Source organism: Anguilla rostrata, chromosome 8 (assembly GCF_018555375.3).
Source record: "Anguilla rostrata isolate EN2019 chromosome 8, ASM1855537v3, whole genome shotgun sequence".
NCBI lineage: Eukaryota > Metazoa > Chordata > Actinopteri > Anguilliformes > Anguillidae > Anguilla > Anguilla rostrata.
The window spans coordinates 35,587,815-35,609,376 of record NC_057940.1 but is presented as its reverse complement, the minus strand read 5'-3'; the positions used below and the strand labels follow the sequence as shown (position 1 = coordinate 35,609,376).

General features: G+C 44.7%; 2 protein-coding genes across 2 annotated transcripts; one reads left to right on the top strand and one right to left on the bottom strand.

The window, feature by feature from the left end:
• Nucleotides 1–797: 797 nt before the first annotated feature.
• Nucleotides 798–5,679, bottom strand: LOC135261536 (tubulin beta chain-like). Its single transcript, XM_064347967.1, has 4 exons — nucleotides 5,433–5,679; nucleotides 3,522–3,630; nucleotides 3,121–3,231; nucleotides 798–2,836 (listed from the first exon to the last, which is right to left on the bottom strand). Exons 1-4 carry the CDS (start codon nucleotides 5,487–5,489, stop codon nucleotides 1,779–1,781), a joined length of 1,335 nt encoding a protein of 444 aa, XP_064204037.1. The 5' UTR covers nucleotides 5,490–5,679; the 3' UTR covers nucleotides 798–1,778.
• Nucleotides 5,680–6,599: 920 nt separating this feature from the next.
• Nucleotides 6,600–20,954, top strand: flot1a (flotillin 1a). Its single transcript, XM_064347970.1, has 13 exons — nucleotides 6,600–6,797; nucleotides 12,557–12,617; nucleotides 13,166–13,241; nucleotides 13,386–13,476; nucleotides 13,689–13,832; nucleotides 14,567–14,686; nucleotides 15,133–15,228; nucleotides 15,494–15,646; nucleotides 16,239–16,420; nucleotides 16,936–16,981; nucleotides 17,861–17,998; nucleotides 18,082–18,246; nucleotides 18,700–20,954. The coding sequence occupies exons 2-13, from the start codon at nucleotides 12,575–12,577 to the stop codon at nucleotides 18,718–18,720; spliced, it is 1,275 nt and encodes a 424-aa protein (XP_064204040.1). The 5' UTR covers nucleotides 6,600–6,797; nucleotides 12,557–12,574; the 3' UTR covers nucleotides 18,721–20,954.
• The last annotated feature ends 608 nt before the right edge of the window (nucleotides 20,955–21,562 follow it).

Genomic DNA, 21,562 nt, shown 5'->3' with positions numbered 1-21,562 from the left:
GAGCAGTTCGGCCTTAGCTACGCCACCCTGGAGTATACCTCCTTCAATCCACGCTGCGGTGGCCACACAGATGGATGCCGCTGTAGGGTTCTTGTCTGCCAACTCCTACCACAGGGGGTCTTTGTTTTGGTTATTTTTCCAGCTTTTAACTTACTGCGATGAGTTCATCACTCCCTGTACTGCGACGTGCCCCACAGTCCGGAAGTAAATTCATACCCTACCGATACTGCGAATCGGAGTCCAGCAGCGTAATGGCTAACTGTAAAGCACCCTCGGCATTTGATTGTTGTGTTCTCGACTGAATATGCGGGTGCTTGTTCTACATATTTTCCTACATATTACACTTAGAACTGACAGTAGAGAGCTTTTCCATTTTTAGAATGATGTTTTTTATTGACCTAGAGAGACTGTTTCCTTTTGATAATTTGATGAAATTGTTTTTCACTTCATTGAATTGTAATTTTATACACTAAAACGGAATAAAAAATAAATCTGACCTTCACTCATGTCCACTTCACCGTTGGGCATAGCCATGAAGATTACAATAAGATTTATGATAACTCAAAGCTACCCGTACCACACAGACTCACACTGAACTACCCATTACCATAGCGGATATACTAAATCTTGACTTAATATGTACTTGGATTTATAACCTTTCTTTGTCTGCCTGCAGCATTTAAGCTGATTTATTATTGGATCAATCTGTGTTCTGGTTCAGTCACCCCAATTTCCATCCATATGTTTGCACTGTATAATGGATGTGCAGAATGCAGAAAAAATCAGCCTAAATTCAATTTCAGCCATCACGAATTTGCCTCATGGCCATTTAATAAAAACATAGGACAGGGAAAATAATTGGTTGTTTGAACATGAGAATAAAAAAACTGAATCATTTACCGCAAGATACATCACACAGCTGAAAATAATTTGACAACTTTATATTCTCAGGATTCCTCCTGTCTCTTCTTAGCAGTCTTAACGCATTTTCTTTCAGTGAGATTCACTCTCTTGGTCTTTACTTTCTTCCATGATTGCACCATCCTTAGCTTGACATGTGTGCTGATTTTGTGTCATTGCGTTCCTCTCACCAATTTTTTAAGCTGACCCCACTTAACCTTTGACACCACTCATCTACTGTTCCCATAGCACAGTGATAGCACTCGTATCACACTCGCTGGTTGGTTAGGCTTCGGAGTGTTGTTGCTATGGCTCGGTGAGCAAAACATGGTGGTGGAACAAAAGTAAAGTGGATAAATAAATGGATAAACTTTCTTATTCGTGTGGTTTGACCTCTTGGCTCTTTCCTTACATTGACCCTATGACATCTCCATATCCCTCTTTCTTCAAAGTTAATGTGGCTGGGTTGAAAGTCTTTTCCGTCGTTGGTTATCTTCATTCGACTGATCAAAAGGCTAATAACCTGGCTCTTATTTTGACTTTACTTCAACCTGTAGCAGCATAGCCAGAAATATTTGTATAGTTTGGCCTGCACAGAACTAGGTGGATCAGAACTATCTAGGCAGGCATTCACACCTGGGTGCTGTGGTTCAGCCAAGGCCATGATATTATTTAGCTGGCTGTGGCCCACCCTGGTCCACCCGTGCCCATGCATTGATTCATTTATTTTTCCCCTGGCTGCTTCCCATTTAACCCATTTTCTTTTTTTTTCTCACTTTTGTGTTTTTGTGTTTATTGTTGCTTATATCCTTATTTCCTTACTGTATGTGTCTACCTCCCTCAAATCAACCCCAGATTTCTTCTTTTTTATATTTTTTTCAGTCATCTTCGTCAGCCTCCTCTTCAAACTCTCCCTCCTCATCAGCAGTGGCGTCCTGGTACTGCTGGTACTCGGACACAAGGTCATTCATGTTGCTCTCGGCCTCCGTGAACTCCATCTCATCCATGCCCTCTCCAGTGTACCAGTGGAGGAAGGCCTTGCGCCTAAACATGGCGCTGAACTGCTCAGAGATGCGCTTAAACAGCTCCTGGATGGCCGTGCTGTTGCCGATGAAGGTGACGGCCATTTTGAGGCCCCTGGGTGGGATGTCGCAGACGGCGGTCTTGACGTTGTTGGGGATCCACTCCACAAAGTAGCTGCTGTTCTTGTTCTGCACGTTCAGCATCTGCTCGTCCACCTCCTTCATGGACATCCGTCCGCGGAAAATGGCGGCCACGGTCAGGTAGCGCCCGTGACGCGGGTCGCAGGCAGCCATCATGTTCTTGGCGTCAAACACTTGCTGGGTGAGCTCAGGCACAGTGAGGGCATGGTACTGCTGGTTCCCCCTGCTGGTGAGGGGGGCGAAGCCGGGCATGAAGAAGTGAAGGCGGGGGAAAGGCACCATGTTCACCGCCAGTTTTCGGAGGTCAGCATTCAGCTGGCCAGGGAAGCGCAGGCAGGTGGTGACGCCGCTCATGGTGGCGGACACCAGGTGGTTGAGGTCTCCGTAAGTGGGCGTGGTCAGCTTCAGGGTGCGGAAGCAGATGTCATAGAGGGCCTCGTTATCGATGCAGAAGGTCTCGTCCGTGTTCTCCACCAGCTGGTGGACTGACAGGGTGGCGTTGTAGGGCTCCACCACAGTATCCGAGACTTTGGGGGAGGGCACCACGCTGAACGTGTTCATGATGCGGTCGGGGTACTCTTCCCGTATCTTGCTAATCAGCAGGGTGCCCATGCCGGACCCTGTACCCCCGCCCAGGGAGTGTGTGAGCTGGAAGCCCTGCAGGCAGTCACAGCCCTCGGCCTCTTTGCGGACCACATCAAGGACCGAGTCGACCAGTTCCGCACCTTCGGTGTAGTGACCCTTTGCCCAATTGTTTCCAGCTCCACTCTGACCTGAGAGGTGACAGAAATAAGGAACAGGAAGTGGATGGCAACAGGGAACAGAGAACTGATACTTAGGTCTCTACATCACATCCTTATGAGAAAAATGACAAGAATCAAACACTCCTGCTGGGTAACTTCCAAACCTCCCTCAAAGGAATACTTCCCCAATTTCCTTCATCCCACAATTCTGCACACTTCTATTCTATACAGGTAGAATCATCTTTGGGAAAAGGTTTTGCCCATGCATCCTCCAATATCCCACTGTTCTTACCTTCAGTTTTACATTGACTTACCAAACACAAAGTTGTCAGGCCTGAAGATCTGGCCAAAGGGTCCGGACCGGACAGAGTCCATGGTGCCAGGTTCCAGGTCCACAAGAATGGCTCTGGGAACGTACTTTCCACCTGCATTGGAGACAGAAACAGAGGAAAGACTCGACACCAGCTCAACACAGTGGACAAACATATCACATCATGTCAGGTGTTCATTAAAATACACGACAGCAAAGTGAGTAATCCACAGTTATGAGCATTATACCCTCATTACAGCATGTGCAAATATCTGCCACATTAATATCGCAGAGGATACATCCATAACCTTCGCCTCTTCTTCGCCCAGGCCCAGGCTAGGTGCTTTTGCACTATGCAACTTCACAGCAGTGACGGAGGTAGGGTGTGCGTGGGTGTGGAGGTACCTGTGGCCTCATTGTAATAGACATTGATTCTGTCCAGCTGCAGATCGCTGTCTCCATGGTAGGTGCCGGTGGGGTCGATCCCGTGCTCATCACTGATCACCTCCCAGAACTTATTGAGAGAGAGAGAGAGAGGGGGCTTTAAATGGTCCATTATAGCAGTCTGAGAAGCACTTTATAGGATTTCCATGATCCAATAACATAACATAACATAATGACGAGAAGAGGCCGTTCAGCCCAACAATGCTCACCATTTTCCTGACTAAACTGTACCTAGTGCTTGGATTACCTACAGACTAGATAGTATCTAACATGGTATAAAGCACGGTCTTGAAAATCCCCCTCTACTACATGACCTGGCAGGCTATTGAACACATTGACCACTCTCTGCTTGAAAAAAATGATTCCTTATGTCTGTACAGAATTTACCTTTAGCTAATTTTCATTTATGTCCTCTCGTTCTACTAACAGAACTTGAAGAATCTCTTCTAGTTCACTTTGTTGATCCCCTTTATGAATTTAAAAGCCTCAGTCAAATCACCCCTAAGTCTCCTTTTACTAAGCCGAATCATGGAACACATAGTTCATCTTAACGGTTTAACTGATTGCTTTTTAAATCAAATTTGTCATTATTAGTTTATACTGTTTGTGTATGCTCAAAACAAGGTCATTAAATCAAATAGTATACCATAAAGTACCACTGACACTGAGTGTCCAGATCAGTTTAACACTGCACAACACTGTCTCCTGTTCTAAATACCTCCGTAAAATTCTTTACATGTGACCAAAAGCTGCATGAAGATCATGTGCATCCGTCAAACCATTAGTGTCAACTGGAATCTATGGATATCGACCAATTATTTGAGTATTTATCGTTTACAATAATAAAGAATATGCACTGGCTTCCCTTTAATTTCAGCCATTCATCTCCTTCTTTCACCCATTTCTCTCCCCGTTCATTTTGTTCTTGTAGGCCATTGATTATGTCGCCATCAAGTGGCAGACCAAACTTTTTAAATTCACACAATAAACACGTCATAACCATCCCATATAAAATTATATGCATAAATTTCTGAATATATTCCATTTACAAAAACATTGACATCAAATAACTGAAAATAAAATAAAAGATGACAAAAAATATCATGAAATATCTATTCAGTATTTCAAAAATCTTTGCACAATTTGAAAGTGTTTTTACTTTTCTGATTATTGTGTAGTTATACTGAGTCTAATAAAGAGTTTAATTAGTAAAAGAAAGCTTGGAATTTCTTATGAGGTAGACCGAGAGATCCTCCCAAAACTTTGTAGTTACAATAGAGGACCAGAAGAGACATACATTTACAAGAAGAGCAGACAGTAAAATGTCCAGTGTTAATTTAACTTTTTACAGATAACATTTGTTCCCAGATTCCAGAGCGGGACCAAATGTTATCTTTTAAGAGTTCTCCTACGTAACTTCTCCTACGTTTTTCGAAGGGATTGCTAGCCTACTGATTAGATCATTTCAGGGACTGAGAGCAGACGAACAATGAAAAGACCCTACATACGCCCAATACTGAGTCATAGCCAAACCGACTGTTGGCTTATTTTCTAGCTGTCCAACGTTATGTGATAATACGGTCTGGGGATATTTCAGTTAACATATCTGAAAAAAAAAAGCCTACTAAATCTGCCATTAATTGAAGAAAATATTGGGTCTATAGTTCACTTAGACACTCTATAATCTCACCATCACGTGTCATCGTGTCAATGATTTGATTTGTTAACTTCTGGAACACTGAATTTTCATTGTAACAGCATACAGTAGTAGGCTATTGTAACTAACCTAAAGCTATTTTATATTTTGACCATTATTAACTTGTAGCTTGCAATATTTAAAGTAGTCTATTAAAGTAGTTTATATTTCCTTACCTTAGCCCCAATTTGGTTGCCGCACTGGCCAGCCTGTATATGAACTATTTCTCTCATTCTGATAGGATTTTAGAAAGGTTGAGTTCACTCAGACAATATATTAAGGACTGCACCAATTCGAGTCCACTACTGATCCAAATCCCGATCGCTTTCGCAATTCAATAGCAGACACCGCACCAGTTCTCCAAGACGGGACAAAGGCTTTCTTTGGACTGTAGTCAGACCGCAGAACTCTATGATATGTTCCTATATACGCTCTATGAGTCAGACAGAGACAAGCCATTGTGATTGGCCGAGGTTGACAGAAGTCAGTGAATTTTAACAGCGATTGGATTTCGGGCTATGGGGAAGGGGCTTCTCAGCAACAAGGCGAAAAGCATCGGAAGTGGACAGGGAGTGCCGCCGGACGGTGTTGCCGGGACAGGCTGTTCCTATAACATTTTTGAGCAGGCGCAATGCAGGAACCACGAATAATAATATCACATAAATAATACGTGAAATAATTTGTCTGAATTCACTTTTGTGCATTCTGGCAACATAAAGATGACGTCCTTAAAATCAAATCAAAATCACACTTTCCCTTTAAACGTCCTTGAATCATAGCCTACAGATGCTCACATTTATGGACGACAAAACGAATCAGCGTGATAAGTCTATGTTTGATCCATGGTCATTAGTGGTGAAACGAAATAGCCTGTTGATAATGACGTGGCATAGGCTAGCTTAAGGTCCTGAGGGAGTTTTGAAAAAGGAAAATGGCAACAATTACGTTATAAAGTGTCAGACGCGGTCAGCATAAATAATGTATCTATTTTTTAAATTATTTTTTTTAAAGAATTTGTATCCAAATGGCATTGGCATCACACGCTCTTTGGTATAGTATGAATAAAGCACAAACAGCTTACTTTTTGCAGGCTTGCATTAAGTAGGGCAGTAACGTATTAACTGCAGCAAACAGGTCTCATGTCGACAGGCTGCCAATGATTTGTGCTTTTATTCCCTGTAAATGCACATAAAATCTTACGTTCATTAGCAGACAATTCACCGCTGAAGCTTACTGTACTTAAACATTTACTTTATTCCAAACAAATAACGAGGAGGGTGTTGCTGAATGAAGTTAAAGAACTACAAAGAATCTACAAAACATCAATGTAACGGTATTGACAAAACACAAGTAGTTATTGCACCATTGCGAACAAAAGAGGGCGAACGAGTAGTTCCTCTCTGCCTCGCAGTGGGCGTGGACATATTGCGGAGGGAGAAGTGGGGAACAGCACTTGACGTAAACCCAGCAGTAAAATTTCTCGTTTGCTAAATATTTGACAAGTTTCCACATTCTCTATTTTCAGATCCAATCCACGGTTGGTAAGTTAAATCTCTAAACATCGTTTCGAGCGTGTACAAATGATATGACGTGTCTTTCTCGGTGTGGAACCCAGGAATAGCTATTCATGGAATTTAGCTAAACAGCTAACTACTTAGCTAGCCTGTGTTAGACACGGACACTGGATAGCGAACATATTGAACTATCGTAATTTTAGCTAGCTGGCGTAACTAGGCCTCTCTTGGGTACCACATTTGCCAGATTGGTGGGCGTTGCTATAATTAGAAAACTTGCGTTGCGCTAAGCTAATAGATAGCTAGCTAGCGAGCTGATTGTAGGTTTTGTTGATGTAAGTTAGCGTAAGTGCTTGACTGTAGCCCATGGAGTCAATGTGCCGTTTTACAGTCGCTTGTTAGCTAGCTACGCTGTGTATATCTAATTATCTGATAAACAGTTGATGTATCGGCAAATTTTGGATGTGGTTGTATTCGAAAATGCAACCTATCACATAGACGACAAGCTAAATATCAGTGTCCCGTAGCTAACTACATAAACTGGTTAATCTACAGCTGTTTATAAATCGTGGCTAAAGATGGAATATATATGCTAACAACTGCTGAGTCGGTCAGGCAGGAAACGAAGCTAGTTAGCTATCGTTACCTGGCAGTAAATACAAAGGGATATTAAAAGTAACATTATTTCAATTAACGGACAGTTAACAATAACCCATTTACACTTTGTAGATTGAGACACGCCAGCTGCTAGCTAATGCCAATCAATTTAAGTTGTAGGCTGTACCCGTCGAGTTATTTAAGAACGCCAGACTATAATCAAGACATAGCTAATCAAACCGAATAACCATGTATACGGTGCGCACATGGGTGCGCATCAGAAAGAAATAGGCGTGGATGCCGTCTTCGAGATATGACTAACTTCACCGCAGTCGTCGGGCAGTAGCATAATTAAGAAAGAGTCGGTCTTTTTCATTTTAAGTTAAATGTCCACGTTGCTTTATACATTTGCACCAACAACAAATATTTGTCACGGATTATACAATTCCAGTTTACCAATGGGATTTATAAGTGTTTTTGCCTTTCCCAGAGCACAGATGGACAGGTCTGATTCTGTAGTGATCTTATTGAAAGGACACCATGTATGGTGCCAACCCGAAAGTGGTGAAGGCACTGGCTTAAATTTATGCAGTGTAGTATTTGATAACACGGGGGAAAATAAACTTTTGTTACACAACAAGTACAGTTTGACTTATTTGGCAGTCAATTGTGACGTTGTAGTTTGGAATTCTTGAACCAACATGGTAACCATGGGGAAAGATACGGGGAGCTCGCTTCAGTCTCAATACATCAAACAATTGCATTTTGCAACATTTTAAGTCTGTTTAAGTTGAAGGTCGTTGTACCAACTACCGTCTGAACGTTACTAAACGTGCATGTAAGTGCATGTACATTTTAGTGCGTGACGAAGCGTTTAAAGATGACGTGCTGTACGGCAAGCAGTGCACAACGGAAGAGGCCTTCCGCGGGGCATAACAATCTGAGTAGTATATCAAATGCAGTGAACTTCCAGTTTATCCTTATCATATTATAGGATTCATTTTGAAGATTTTATTATTGGAATGTTACAGTTTGACAGGGCATGTCCCATACGTATACTGCACAGATAGTTTGGCACTTTTCAGGGTTTCCTACTGAAAGAACCACAGTGACCACAGACCCTCAGCCCTTAAGAACATTACCTTCTGTACCCTCTGGCCTCATGTAAATGCACAGAATTCAGACACAACTTCACAGGTCCACGCAATAAACCCCCAAACGGGGGTTCTTTTCCATTTTTTCTGTTTTTCCTGCCGATTTTGTCATCACAAATGCTCCAGTCCTGCAATCAGTAATTCTCCCCACCGGACATTTTGCTACATCTGCCAGTAACAACATTTGATCAAAGTTAATAGCATCAAGAGTATCTATCTACAGCCTACAATACTACAAACTACTCCCACTACAAGAAACGCCTACTACAAGGAACACCCACTCGAGAAAAATGTCACAACGTATTGGTCGACTTTAATGCCAATGTCAAACGTGTTAATCCAGTCATCTTTAAAGGCGTTTCACATCGTAGGCTACAATTTTGTGTCCATCCGGGGCATTCTTGGAGAAATTACTTGTTTATGTGAACAGTACTTGATTATTAAGCCTACATAAAATTTGGAAGTTTAACAACTTCAATTCAACTGCATTTTCAATCAATGAATTAAATAAGATTGAAAAATGTAACGAGAAATGTATTAGCCTTTAACGTGCAGGCTTTGTCCAATAATAGGGAATCACATTATATTACATTTATTTGGCAGACACTTTTATCCAAAGCGATGTACAATAAGTGTATACCAAAGGTAATTGGAACAACTACAAAAGACATGTTCAATAAAGTACATTGAATTGAATTGCTACAAAAATTATTTAGGCTTATGTCTGACAGGCTAATAAATCTGCTAGATAAATGACAAGTGGCTTAAAGATCCAGAGAAAAACAAACTGGTTTGACTTCACATGTTATTCACATGCATGTCAGTGTGTAATTCTGCCATTGTGATGATGTAGTAGGCTAATTCAACCCTTTTCTGTATGAACTGAATTAGCATACATTTTTGTTGGTTTGTTTATTTTTTGTTAACCTACATTTTGTGTATGAAATGTAGGTATATGTGATGGTTAAATTTATTCAATGATAACTGATTTACTGCCAATCTCACAAACAGAAGTGCAACCGAGTCTTCACAGTGCATTCAAACCATGAACATTACACAAGTACGGCATGTCCGCGATCTGAATTGAGTCAAATTTAACGTGGCTTTATAGTTACAAGTTAACAGCTAGCTACAGCTACAGAGCCACCTTGTTAGCTAGCTTCATAGCTAATACAGCTACATACAGGCTTAGTGAACCAGCGTACCTGTAACTTGTATGTACCCATGCGCAAAACAATGTACTGAAGTTTAAATCATATGATAGCTTTTTATCCAATAAGGGGTTGACTGGAACAGATCAGAAGAGGAAGGCAACTGTTATTGCACCCAGCAACGGGTTTTGCAGTGATAGTGTTACTGGATTTATTTGAGAATTTGTATCTATTTTTATACAATCTATGGTTTGTATCCATAACATTAGCTAGCCCAGTACTAGGCCAAGTAATAACTTTAAGCCAGGTAGAGTTCAGTACTATACTACATAAACCACTGATAATATAGATAAATTATCAACTTCGGTAACCATACGTTACCTTTGTATGAGAAGTGCTTTATAAATAAATAGCAATAATGAAATGGTTATCTCCACAGAACATTGTTACTGCTCCATGAAGCCAGTAATGTCAAACTCTTGTTCTACTCCCGTGTGGTTCTTTGGTGTGATTTGGAAACCTAAAAATTACGCTTCCTCCTACAAGACAAGTCTCCTACACGATCAACCCCTTTCTTGCAGTCCGCAGACAGACCCTTCTCAGATACTCGGATACACTAGCAAAATGGATATATAAGGAAACACGCATGTAATGCTATTTCAGGAAATATAACACGTTTTTAAAACTTTGTGGTCTTCATCTTCGTTGTGTGGAAGCTAGCTTGCTTGCTAACTAATTATTGTAAAAAATTAAAACAATTGGCTTTACAGCTGTATAATATTAGTCCGAAAATATATATATATATATATATATATGGAATGCATTCTGTATCATTTCACATGCAAACCACATATAATATCGTTTTATGGCTAGGGATGGGATCGTTAGATTTTGACAATGCTCGTGCTAACACAATACTTTTGAAATGCTACGGTGCCCTTGCGATTTGGTTTGCTAGGTACCAGTTGTATGCGAACCTGTGCCACGGTGCTACCAGATTTCTGTACCCAAACAATATTGGCTACCTTAACTCACACAAATGAAACAAGCTCTATTCCAAAGCAAGGCTACTGAATGTTTCCTTAATTATTCCATGTAACTTGGCCCTGTGTTTTCTTTCATCTTACCATCCGAAGGCTGAAGGAATGAAGTGAATGTAACATAAAGGTAGAATGTCTACATTCTCTTCAGATGGTAAAATGGCATTGCTTTGGAATAAAGCTGGTTTAATTTGTGTGGGCCAAGATAGCCAATATTGTTTGTTGTAACTTGGCCTCATTGTGATATCAATAGTTTTAATGACATGCCTAGATCTTGCAAGTTTTAATAAATGACTTATAGACAGTGCTTTGTAACTTGGCATTTTTGTACATTGAAAAAGTTTTTTATTGAGATTGTTTTTTACCCAAACAGATACAATCTTAAAATACCAGTTTCAATGCCCTTCGTTCACTTAAGAAGCAGCTGTGACAACATTAAAGCTCTCTTTTCTAGTAGAGTTCTAATGGCATCTCTTGTGAATGGCCGCTCCAATTTTTAGAATTGAGAGTGATGGTTTGAAATTTGCTTGTTGGGAATACATTGATTTAATTAATACACAATCAGAAGTTCTATAGGGGTTTCCTGCTGTGCAATAGGTTTATTGATCCCGTTTTTGTTGCTATGGCAATTGACCTGGCTGCATCTTAAGATTCTTGAATTGTAGTGCTTGTGGCAGCCCCTTGCCTCTTGGTTGGGATCTGTACTTTTTATTTTCTTCCAGCCCTTCTCTGTGCACTAACACCTATTCTTGCGAAACTTGGCATGCACTTTTTTTTTTTACATGATGCAGCTTAAATTGCTTGTGCTCAACCAGTTGGTAGGAGAGGTAGGCTAGTCTAATTTGGCGGTTATTCTCTTGAGCAGCCCCACTGTACTGAAACACCATGCAGAATCCCAGACGTCCAGTTAAGACCGCAGTAAATGTCAATGAAAAACCGAACATCCTTTAATATTGAAAACAAACTTGTAGAATCAGCCGTGGAAGCATATACATTTCTCCACCAGCCGAAGACACACCCCATACAGTCTGCACTCAAACATGGCCACGCAGAACAGGGGAGGGCTCTGGTTTTGTTGTGAAAACACCACCCTGTACACCCAGTCTTACAAACGTGCTCGTCTATGGCACAGGCATTGTCTGAGAGCTGGACATTTAATCATGTGGAGAATAGCCTGAACCTGAATGGGCCCTGACACTAACTCCTCTTAGACCCAGCTGCATTGTTCCGGTTTGACTCAGGGACGAATGGACAGTGGGCTTCATCTGCATTCAGGACCACTGCTGCTTAAAAGGGGTTTATAGAGAATGCAAACTCGAAATGTTTGTGGTTTGTGGTTCCAGCATGTCCATTAGAAATTTTCCATTTGTTTAATTTGATAAAATTACAGTTATGTTCAGTCGATCAGTATAGCAGGACTATCCAGCTGGCTGACTGGGGACTTCCACAGATGTGCTCTTGGACCTTAGATTGTGAATAAGGGGGGGGGGGCGGGGCACGGGGGGGGGGGGGGACATTATTCACATGCATCTGATATTGTGACTCTGTCCAGATCTGTTTCTGCGGTGTGTGCACAGTCCGTACTTAGTGACAGAATAAGACAGCTTTACAATAAGAAGGCCCCTGCTTTATTCACACACGTACAGCACATATGATTCATTCAGTGTCATGAATAGTGCAGGGAAAATGTATGTCCTGCATATACACCATTTAAAAAAAAAAAAGAATTTGACCCACAGGAAATATTTGAAGATTGTGCAATACTGTGTTTGTACTGTAACTCTTTTCTGGTGTTGGTGCCTTTACACAGTCATGTTTATATTGGAGCGTTTGTGTGTTTGCAGCTGCTGCCCAGAGTGAAAATGTTCTACACCTGCGGGCCCAACGAGGCGATGGTGGTGTCGGGTAAGGCTTAACGTTGTGTGTAACCAGTATTACCAAGCGCTTAAAACGGCAGAGATGTTACAGATGCAGACGGTTGGATGCTCTGCACAAAGTTGCATAACCAATGGAGTTTCCTTCCCTGTAAAAAACGACCTTTGCCTCACTGCAGTTTGGTGGTGGTGCTGCTGTGAGTTCCTGTAAAGATGTAAATCTTAGCATGTATCTAAATAATGGACAAACACTGAATTTGATACCTCAAATGTGATTTCCACAAATCTTTAAAATATTGGTTCAAATGCAACATCATGTTCTTGAGTATTGATATTTTGACACTATTTCTGATTTCATTATAATTCTCCTTCATTACAGTTTAGGATCGATGGCTTATTTATTTTTGTTCTGTTTGCTTTTAAATGGTTGAATATATGGAACTGGCTTGTATAGAATTGCAGGTAATGTTGTTCATGTGACATCACAGCCCATGTATGTGAATTCACAGCCATGTGTGCTTCACAGCCATACTGTATGTGAGTGACCCCATTGGCTGTTGGGTTCTGTCTGTCTCTCAGGGTTCTGCCGCTCCCCTCCTATGATGATCGCTGGAGGCCGGGTGTTTGTGGTGCCCTGTATCCAGCGGATCCAGAGGTATGCAGACCATCGCAAACTGCCCTTTTCTGTGTGTGTGTGTGTGTGTGCTCGCACGTGTGCATGTGTATCCACGTGTGTGTGTTTGTGCGCGCGTGTGTGTTCGGGTTCTGTTTGTTAACCCTTTCCTTTGCTTTCTCTCAGGATCTCTCTGAACACCCTGACTCTGAACGTGAAGAGTGATAAGGTGTACACCCGACACGGAGTGCCCATCTCCGTCACCGGCATCGCACAGGTCGCTGCACTTCCTCCTCTTAAAGCACGAGCTTTAGGTCTTGGGTCAGTCAGCATGTATTCTGTGATACCCTATCAGAGATCATATTAATGTACAGTACCTTAGTGTGAGGTGGGTAAGCATGTTTACTGTAGTAATTCTCCATGAGGGTTAATGTACTGCAGTGTGAGGAAGGTCAGTGTGTCTGACCTGCTGTCACATCTCCTCTCCAGATGAAGATTCAGGGCCAGAATAAGGAGATGCTGGCTGCGGCTTGCCAGATGTTCATGGGGAAGTCCGAGCATGAGATCGCCCAGATCGCCCTGGAAACGCTGGAGGGCCACCAAAGAGCCATCATCGCCCACCTGACTGTGGAGGCATGTCACTGTACACCATCTGATAAAGAACTACACACTGAGACACTACACTGTGATAAACAACTACACACTGTGACTGTACACCACCTGACAAACAATTACAGACTGAGACACTACATCGCCTGACAAACAACTACACAGTGAGACACTACACTGCCTGATAAACAACTACACATTGAGACACTACACTGCCTGACAGACTACACACTGAGACACTACACTGCATGATAAACAACTACACACTGTGACTGTACACCACCTGACAAACAATTACAGACTGAGACACTACATCGCCTGACAAACAACTACACACTGAGACACTACACTGCCTGACAAACAACTACACACTGAGACACTACACCGCATGATAAACAACTACACACTGTGACTGTACACCACCTGACAAACAATTACAGACTGAGACACTACATCGCCTGACAAACAACTACACACTGAGTCACTACACTGCCTGAAACAACTACACAATGAGACACTACACCGACTGACAAACAACTACACAATGAGACACTACACTGATACATAACTACACAATGAGACACTACACTGATACATAACTACACACTGAGACACTACACCGCCTTATACATAACTACACACTAATACACTACACTGATACATAATTACATACTGAAGCACTGCATCACACTAGGCTTACACAGTGTAGCAATACTACAGTATACAGTGGTATTCATTTCTTCTCCCTCTCTCCCCAGGAGATCTATAAGGACCGCAAGAAGTTTTCTGAGCAGGTGTTCAAAGTGGCCTCATCCGACCTGGTCAACATGGGCATCAGTGTTGTCAGCTACACCCTCAAGGACGTTCATGATGACCAGGTGGGTCCGTTTTTCCTCACTTCCTGCATGGTCATTGAGTGCTGGGTTGAATCAACCTTGAACCTGAATGGTCTTGTGTGTCCTTAATGGATGCCCGTGCTCAGTGTGTGTTTTGCTGGGTGTGCCTGGATGCTGGGTGTGTGTTTTGCTGGATGAGCCTGAATGCTGGGTGTGTGTTTTGTTGGGTAGCCTGGATGCTTGGTGTGTGTGTGTGTGTGTGCGTGTCTGTGTTGCTGGGAAGCCTGGATGCTGGGTGTGTGTTTTGCTGGATGATCCTGGATGCTTGGTGTGTGTGTGTGTGTGTGTGTGTGTGTGTGTGTGTATTGCTGGGTAGCCTGGATGCTGGGTGTGTGTGTTGCTGGGTGAGCCTGGATGCTAGGTGGGTGTTTTGTTGGGTGAATCTGGATGCTGGGTATGTGTTTGGCTAAACTCTCTGTCTCTGTCAGGATTACCTGAACTCCCTGGGGAAGGCTCGAACAGCGCAGGTTCAGAAAGATGCCCGGATAGGAGAGGCCCAGAACAAGAGGGATGCTGTCATCAGGGTGAGTCTACCTCTCCCTCTCTCCTTCTTTTTCTCTCTCCAGCCTCCCTGTGTTCCTTTTCAAACTGTGCACACATGCACACACACACATACATATGCATGCATGCTCACATGCACATATACACACACATACACACACACACACATGCGCACACACACATGCACGTATGCACACACACAAGTGCTCACATGCACATACACACACACACATGCGCACACACACACACACACACTCCGCTCATGCGTGTCTCTGTCTCTGTGTGCAGGAAGCCCATGCGATGCAGGAGAAGATCTCTGCTCAGTATCTGAATGAGATTGAAATGGCCAAAGCTCAGAGGGACTTTGAACTTAAGAAAGCCGCCTATGACATGGAGGTGTTCACCAAGCAGGCTGAGTCAGAGATGGCCTACCAGCTGCAGGTACGACAGACCGTGCGGCACAGACAGGAGGCACAGCCTTACTGCACAGCCACGTAGCACAGCCAGAAGGCACAGCCATGCAGTGTAGCCATGCAGCACAGCTGTAAAGATGACATCGAGCCTGCCCACTCTAATTTGTTTTCTGCAACAAATATTTTGACGACTCCAATAACCATGTTGGTTTAATGAAAATAGTGAATTTTACATGGCCCAATTCTTTGAATTGAAATGGTGAGTTGTTCCAAGAAATATTGAAGAGGTCCATTTGCTTGTAATTTAAGTCTAGTCTGTGGCTCCTTTTTTAGTCATTGTTACTCCAGCACCATTATTTATTCCCTTGTAAAATGTAGAAGTTTGCAGAGAATGTTGAGCTGAACTTCAGGTGTGGTTGGTGGTGGCTGTGATGTTACTTGCTTTGCATCCATAGTTCAGTGAATCGGTTCTGAATATGGCTAGGGTTGTTTTGGCAGCTGTTTTGCAATAAGCAGCACAAACTGCGCTCTGTGTTTCTTAAAGTTTTTTTTCTAAGTGGATCTAGCCCTCAGTGTCAGCATGTGAATACCAAACTGCAGGGACTGTCTCTCGCCCCCAGGTTGCAAAGACCAAGCAGCGCATCGAGGAGGAGAAGATGCAGGTGCAGGTGGTGGAGCGCGCGCAGCAGATCATGCTCCAGGAGCAGGAGATCACCCGCAAGGAGAAGGAGCTGGAGGCCAAGATCAAGAAGCCCGCCGAGGCCGAGAGGTACCGGCTGGAGAGGCTGGCCGAAGCCGAACGGTGAGTTCTGCTGCCCGAGCAGCGCCCGCTGCCCCCGCCCGCTCCCCCGCTGCCCCCGCCCGTTCCCCTGCTGCCCCGCCCACTCCCTCTCCCCACTCCTCCCCGCCCCACCCGCTCCTGCCCTTCCCACCCCTCGCCCACTCCCCTGCTGCCCTGCCCACTCCCCTCCGCCGCCTCCCTGCTCCGCCCCCCTGCCCTGCCACTCCTCCCTCGCCCACCCCTGCCTCCCACTCCCCTGCTGCCCCGCCCACTCCCCTCTGCCCTGCCCACTCCCCCTCCACCCTGCCCACTCCCCTGCTGCCCCGCCCCTCCCTCCGCCCACTCCCTCCACCCTGCCACTCCCCTGCTGCCGCCCTTCCCCCACCCCCCGCCTTCCCCCCACCCGCCCACTCCCCTGCTGCCTGCCCTCCCCGCCCCGCCCACTCCCTCTGCCCTGCCCACTCCCCCTCCACCCTGCCTACTCCCCTCTGCCCCTCCCCTCCTCATGTTGCTGACCGCTCTCTTTGTCCCCGCAGGATTCAGCTCATCATGGAGGCCGAAGCTGAGGCTGAGTCTATCAGAGTGAGTGCCCTCCACCCGCCCCCCCTTCGCCTGCCCTTCCACCGTTGCTAGGCGACCTGCTGGCCTCTCTCTGAGCCCGCAGTGCTCCTGGCCATCTCTCCATATTTCCTGCCTGTCTTTCTGTCTCGGCTCGTTTCTGATTTAAGACTCGACTGAGCCGTTATTCGGGACTGCTTACACAGTACATATTCTCCCCCCCCTTCTTTATTTAACGTTGCCACTCTTCCTCTGTTGCTCTGCCTCTTTTTCCCTCCCTGTGTCTCTCCCCATCCCTCCTTGTCTCTCTCCCCATGTCTCTCCGTCTCCCTCCATGCGTCTCCCCCTCTACCCTCCCCGTCTCCCCCTCTACCCTCCCTGTCTCCCCCTATCCCCATCTCCTCTTCCTCTCTTTGTCTCTCCCCCTCTCCCTCCCTGTCTTACCCTCTCTCCGTCTCTGTCTCTCCCCCTCTTCCTCCCCCTCACCGTGCCTCTCCCCCTCTCCCTCCCTGTGCCTCTCTCCTCCCGTGCCTCTCCCCTCTCCCTCCCTGTGCCTCTCCCTCTCTCCCTCCCCGTGCCTCTCCCCCTCTCCCTCCCCGTGCCTCTCCCCTCTCCCCTCCCCATGCCTCTCCCCCTCTCCCTCCCCGTGCCTCTCCCCCTCTCCCTCCCTGTGTCTCTCCCCTCCCCTCTCCCTCCCGTGCCTCTCCCCTCTCCCTCCCCTTGCCTCTCCCCCTCCCCGTGCCTCTCCCCCTCTCCCTCCCTTGCCTCTCCCCCCCGTGCCTCTCCCCCTCTCCCTCCCCGTGCCTCTCCCCCTCTCACTCCCTTGCCTCTCCCCTCCCTGTGCCTCTCCCCTCCCCGTGCCTCTCCCCTCTCCCTCCCCGTGTCTGTGCGTCTGTCCCTCAGGTGAAAGGCGAGGCTGAGGCCTTTGCCGTGGAGGCTAAGGGCAGGGCGGACGCGGAACAGATGGCCAAGAAGGCGGAGGCGTTCCAGCAGTACCAGGAGGGGGCGATGGTGGACATGCTGCTGGAGAAGCTGCCCCTGGTGAGAGCCGCCCCACACTGAGCGCGTGCGGCCCGTGCCGCTCTGGAACGGCCTCTGAACGCGCGTTTCTTGTCGTCCCGCAGATCGCCGAGGAGATCAGCAAGCCCCTCTCCGCCGCTCAGAAGGTTACCATGGTGTCCAGCGGCGGCTCGGAGGTGGGGCCGGCCAAACTGACCGGGGAAGTGCTGGACATCATGACCAGGCTGCCCGCGGCTGTGGAGAAACTGACCGGAGTCAGCATCTCACAGGTGAGACTGTACTGAGACCTGACCGGAGTCAGCATCTCACAGGTGAGACTGTACTGAGACCTGACAGGAGTCAGCATCTCACATGTGAGACTGTACTGAGACCTGACAGGAGTCAGCATCTCACAGGTGAGACTGTACTGAGACCTAACAGGAGTCAGCATCTCACAGGTGAGACTGTACTGAGACCTGACAGGAGTGAGCATCTCACAGGTGAGACTGTACTGAGACCTGACAGGAGCGAGCATCTCACAGGTGAGACTGTACTGAGACCTGACAGGAGTCAGCATCTCACAGGTGAGACTGTACTGAGACCTGACAGGAGTCAGCATCTCACAGGTGAGACTGTACTGAGACCTGACAGGAGTGAGCATCTCACAGTCTCTCTTAATGTCACCCTCTCGTGGATGTGTACCTTAGCACAGCGCTCAACCATCTCTCTCTCTTTCCGTTTAGTTATCTACGAGTGTGGCCTGAAGAGGAACATGGGCAGACCCCAGAGAATGAGAATCGACACCTGTTCCCACTACCCTGCCTGTCTGACTGAGCGACTGCGACTGCATGTGATTGGATTCACAGCCTAACCACTTCCCCTTTCTGGAACTCCTACAGTGTCCGCCTGTGTGTTTGTGTGCACGTTTCCCTGTCTGTGTCTCTCTCCACGCCCTTCTAAATAACTGCCTCTATCCACTGCCTTGCTATCTAACTAACCCAAAGTGCAACTTATATTGAAATCATGTGATCTCACTATCCTCATTTCCATCTGATATTCTACTTCATCACTCAGTCTTGTACAGCAATACGGAAGCAATGTCCAGTCCTAATCCAGCCTCTACGGTTCTATTTATAACCATTGTTCATTTTCTATGGATTTGACTGGAACAGAGAAAAACCACTCACGCAGGCGAGGGATAAATACACAATAGATGCATATCAGATGATTTCCTGTTTTCTGAGCCAACCAAAGGCCCAGTTTTACTTTTTTCCCCAAAAAACAAAAGAATCAACTGTCCTGCTGGGGTTGATGATGTGGTTTCAAACAAGTTTCTTTTTAGGGATTTCTGAGGTAATTCTCTGTGCTCTTTGGGGAGAGTCCGTAGTCTTCCCCGCAGGTCTCGTACTCGCGCTTTTGCGTTGCTTTGTCGCATTTTGAACCTCGCCAGTCGCTTATTTTTTCCCGCCACTCCTTGCTGCTACGAGGTTTCGTTTGCGGAGCCAGGAAGCCCACAGGGAGCAGACTACACCCAGGTGCTACCCAGCTTCGTCTGAGATACTGTCTTCTGCTATTAGAATCAGAGGTACTTTTTTTACGCCAGGAACATGAACACCTTGGCGACAAGTGCCTTGTTTCACAAGGTGGCGGTTTCAGTAGGGAAGTGGTCGTGCTGGAAAAGAGGGGGAAAGAAGTCGTTAAATGAACAGAGGACCAACTGGAGTTTGCAGGGAAGGTTGAAGGAAGAGAGAATTTAGTATGTGTGACAGCACTGAAATGAATGCGCTGGCTTTGCAAATCTTTCATAATGAAGGTCAGGTGCTACTTTGCCAATCATACAGGCAACTGTTGTGCACTCCCATCATCAACATTAAACACGTAAAGCATTTTATTCACTGTCCACAAGATGGCAGCAACACACTAACCTCAACACTACAGTTGGGGGTTAGTCATTTTGAATGCTCTCCACTGCAGGGCTACAGTGTGTGCAATCAGCAAAATGAGAGCCAGAATACTGGTTACTTGAAACAATTTCCACTAGTTACCTCGGATATAAATTAATTACACATTAACATGTTCACAGTCAAGTGCCTGGACCCAGTAACCAAACTCATTGTCCTCTCACGCTAATATAAAAGCCTTTTTAATGTAGTCTATTAATCAATGTCTGCGGTGTGATTCTGAATTCTGCATTTTAGTTAGTGTGCTTTGTGAATCACCTTCCTGCATGCGCTTTTATGATTATTCTTGTTTGTGTGTTAAAAACATAAAATATTAGAAGGGGGGAAAGAAATAACTGCAAATCATGAGATAACACAAAATATATCAGGAATGTAAGACTCTTGCAGTACTTTTTGGAATCAGTACACTACAACAGGTATGGACATCCGGAAATAAAAATTAATGATGTTGATTGCAGTCACAATCAATGGACTGTTATGCATAGTCGATTATGAAAATCTGACTGACAGTTGCTCAGTTAAACGTGATAAAACATATCTCAATATGCAGTTAAGATGTACGTATTCTAGCTATTGAACACCTGTGTCACTATTCGTCATGGTTGGTGTTGCTGTTACTATCTTGAAATGGAAACTGCTGTAGACTAGAACACTAGTTGCTCTGTACTGCTGCTTAGCTATAGACACACTAGACTCATTTTCTAGGGGCTCATTAAATTTGTTATTTTGAGATGTCAAATGTGAATTTGTAGGCCAGTGTGTGCTATCAGTTCTAGTATCCTCATTTAAACTTTATAAGTTGTATTGAACTAGCTGTTTTTTTAAATTCCAAGAAAAAAATGTTTGTGGTGTTAGTTTGATTTTGTTTTTGTACTTCGACGACTTGCCAAATTGGAATTTGCCTTTGTGTAGTATTGAAATTACTATTAGTGCACTGGGATATTGAAGAATATTACTGATAATATGTTTGCATTTTCTAGGAAGTATTACCATTTAACTTCATACAATATACAATCCCCATGGTAACTAAATCACAACTCTGGAGTGTGTGTCGTCATTCTTTTTGTGTGCGCATGTATGTGATCTAGTGTGGTTTTCAGATTGATTAGTCCACCAAAGAATATCTACTTTTGTTAAAGAAGCAGTTCATCCATAAATAAAATAAAGCCATATTTCCACTAACCTGGAGTGCTATCTATCCATCCAGATAGCTTAGATTTGGCTGATTTTCTAGCAATGTCTCTCTCCAAATATAATGACATGGTTACTCACAAACACCCACAGACCTTGTTGTGCACAAGTTTACTGAAAACTTTCAACCAAAGTATACCACGCGGATACATATCCAAACAGGCCAGTATTCTGCAGCGCAGTGTCAAAATTGTTTCAACAATGCTGACACTGCATCACAGAATACCAGTGTGCTTCGGATGAGACTTTGCAAGGATATACACACTTGCCGTACTTCAGTAGGAAGTGGTTTTCAATGAAACCTTGCACAACAAGGTATGTGGATGATTGTGAGTGACAGTCATTACATTTGGAGACAATGCTGTTGAGTTTATCCAATGTAAATTTTTGGTGCTTTGAGCCACACACACGTTGGCACCGTTGAGGTTCGTTGTATCAGGGTGAGCTGCAGCAA

Coding starts and splice junctions, on each gene's coding strand:
- LOC135261536 (XM_064347967.1), bottom strand. CDS start 5,489: ATGAGAGAAATAGTTCATATACAGGCTGGCCAGTGCGGCAACCAAATT. Junction 3,631..5,432: donor GCAACCAAATTGGGGCTAAG/GTAAGGAAATAT, acceptor TCTCTCAATAAG/TTCTGGGAGGTGATCAGTGA. Junction 2,837..3,120: donor GCCTGACAACTTTGTGTTTG/GTAAGTCAATGT, acceptor GTCACCTCTCAG/GTCAGAGTGGAGCTGGAAAC.
- flot1a (XM_064347970.1), top strand. CDS start 12,575: ATGTTCTACACCTGCGGGCCCAACGAGGCGATGGTGGTGTCGG. Junction 13,242..13,385: donor TGTATCCAGCGGATCCAGAG/GTATGCAGACCA, acceptor GCTTTCTCTCAG/GATCTCTCTGAACACCCTGA. Junction 17,999..18,081: donor TGCTGGAGAAGCTGCCCCTG/GTGAGAGCCGCC, acceptor GTCGTCCCGCAG/ATCGCCGAGGAGATCAGCAA.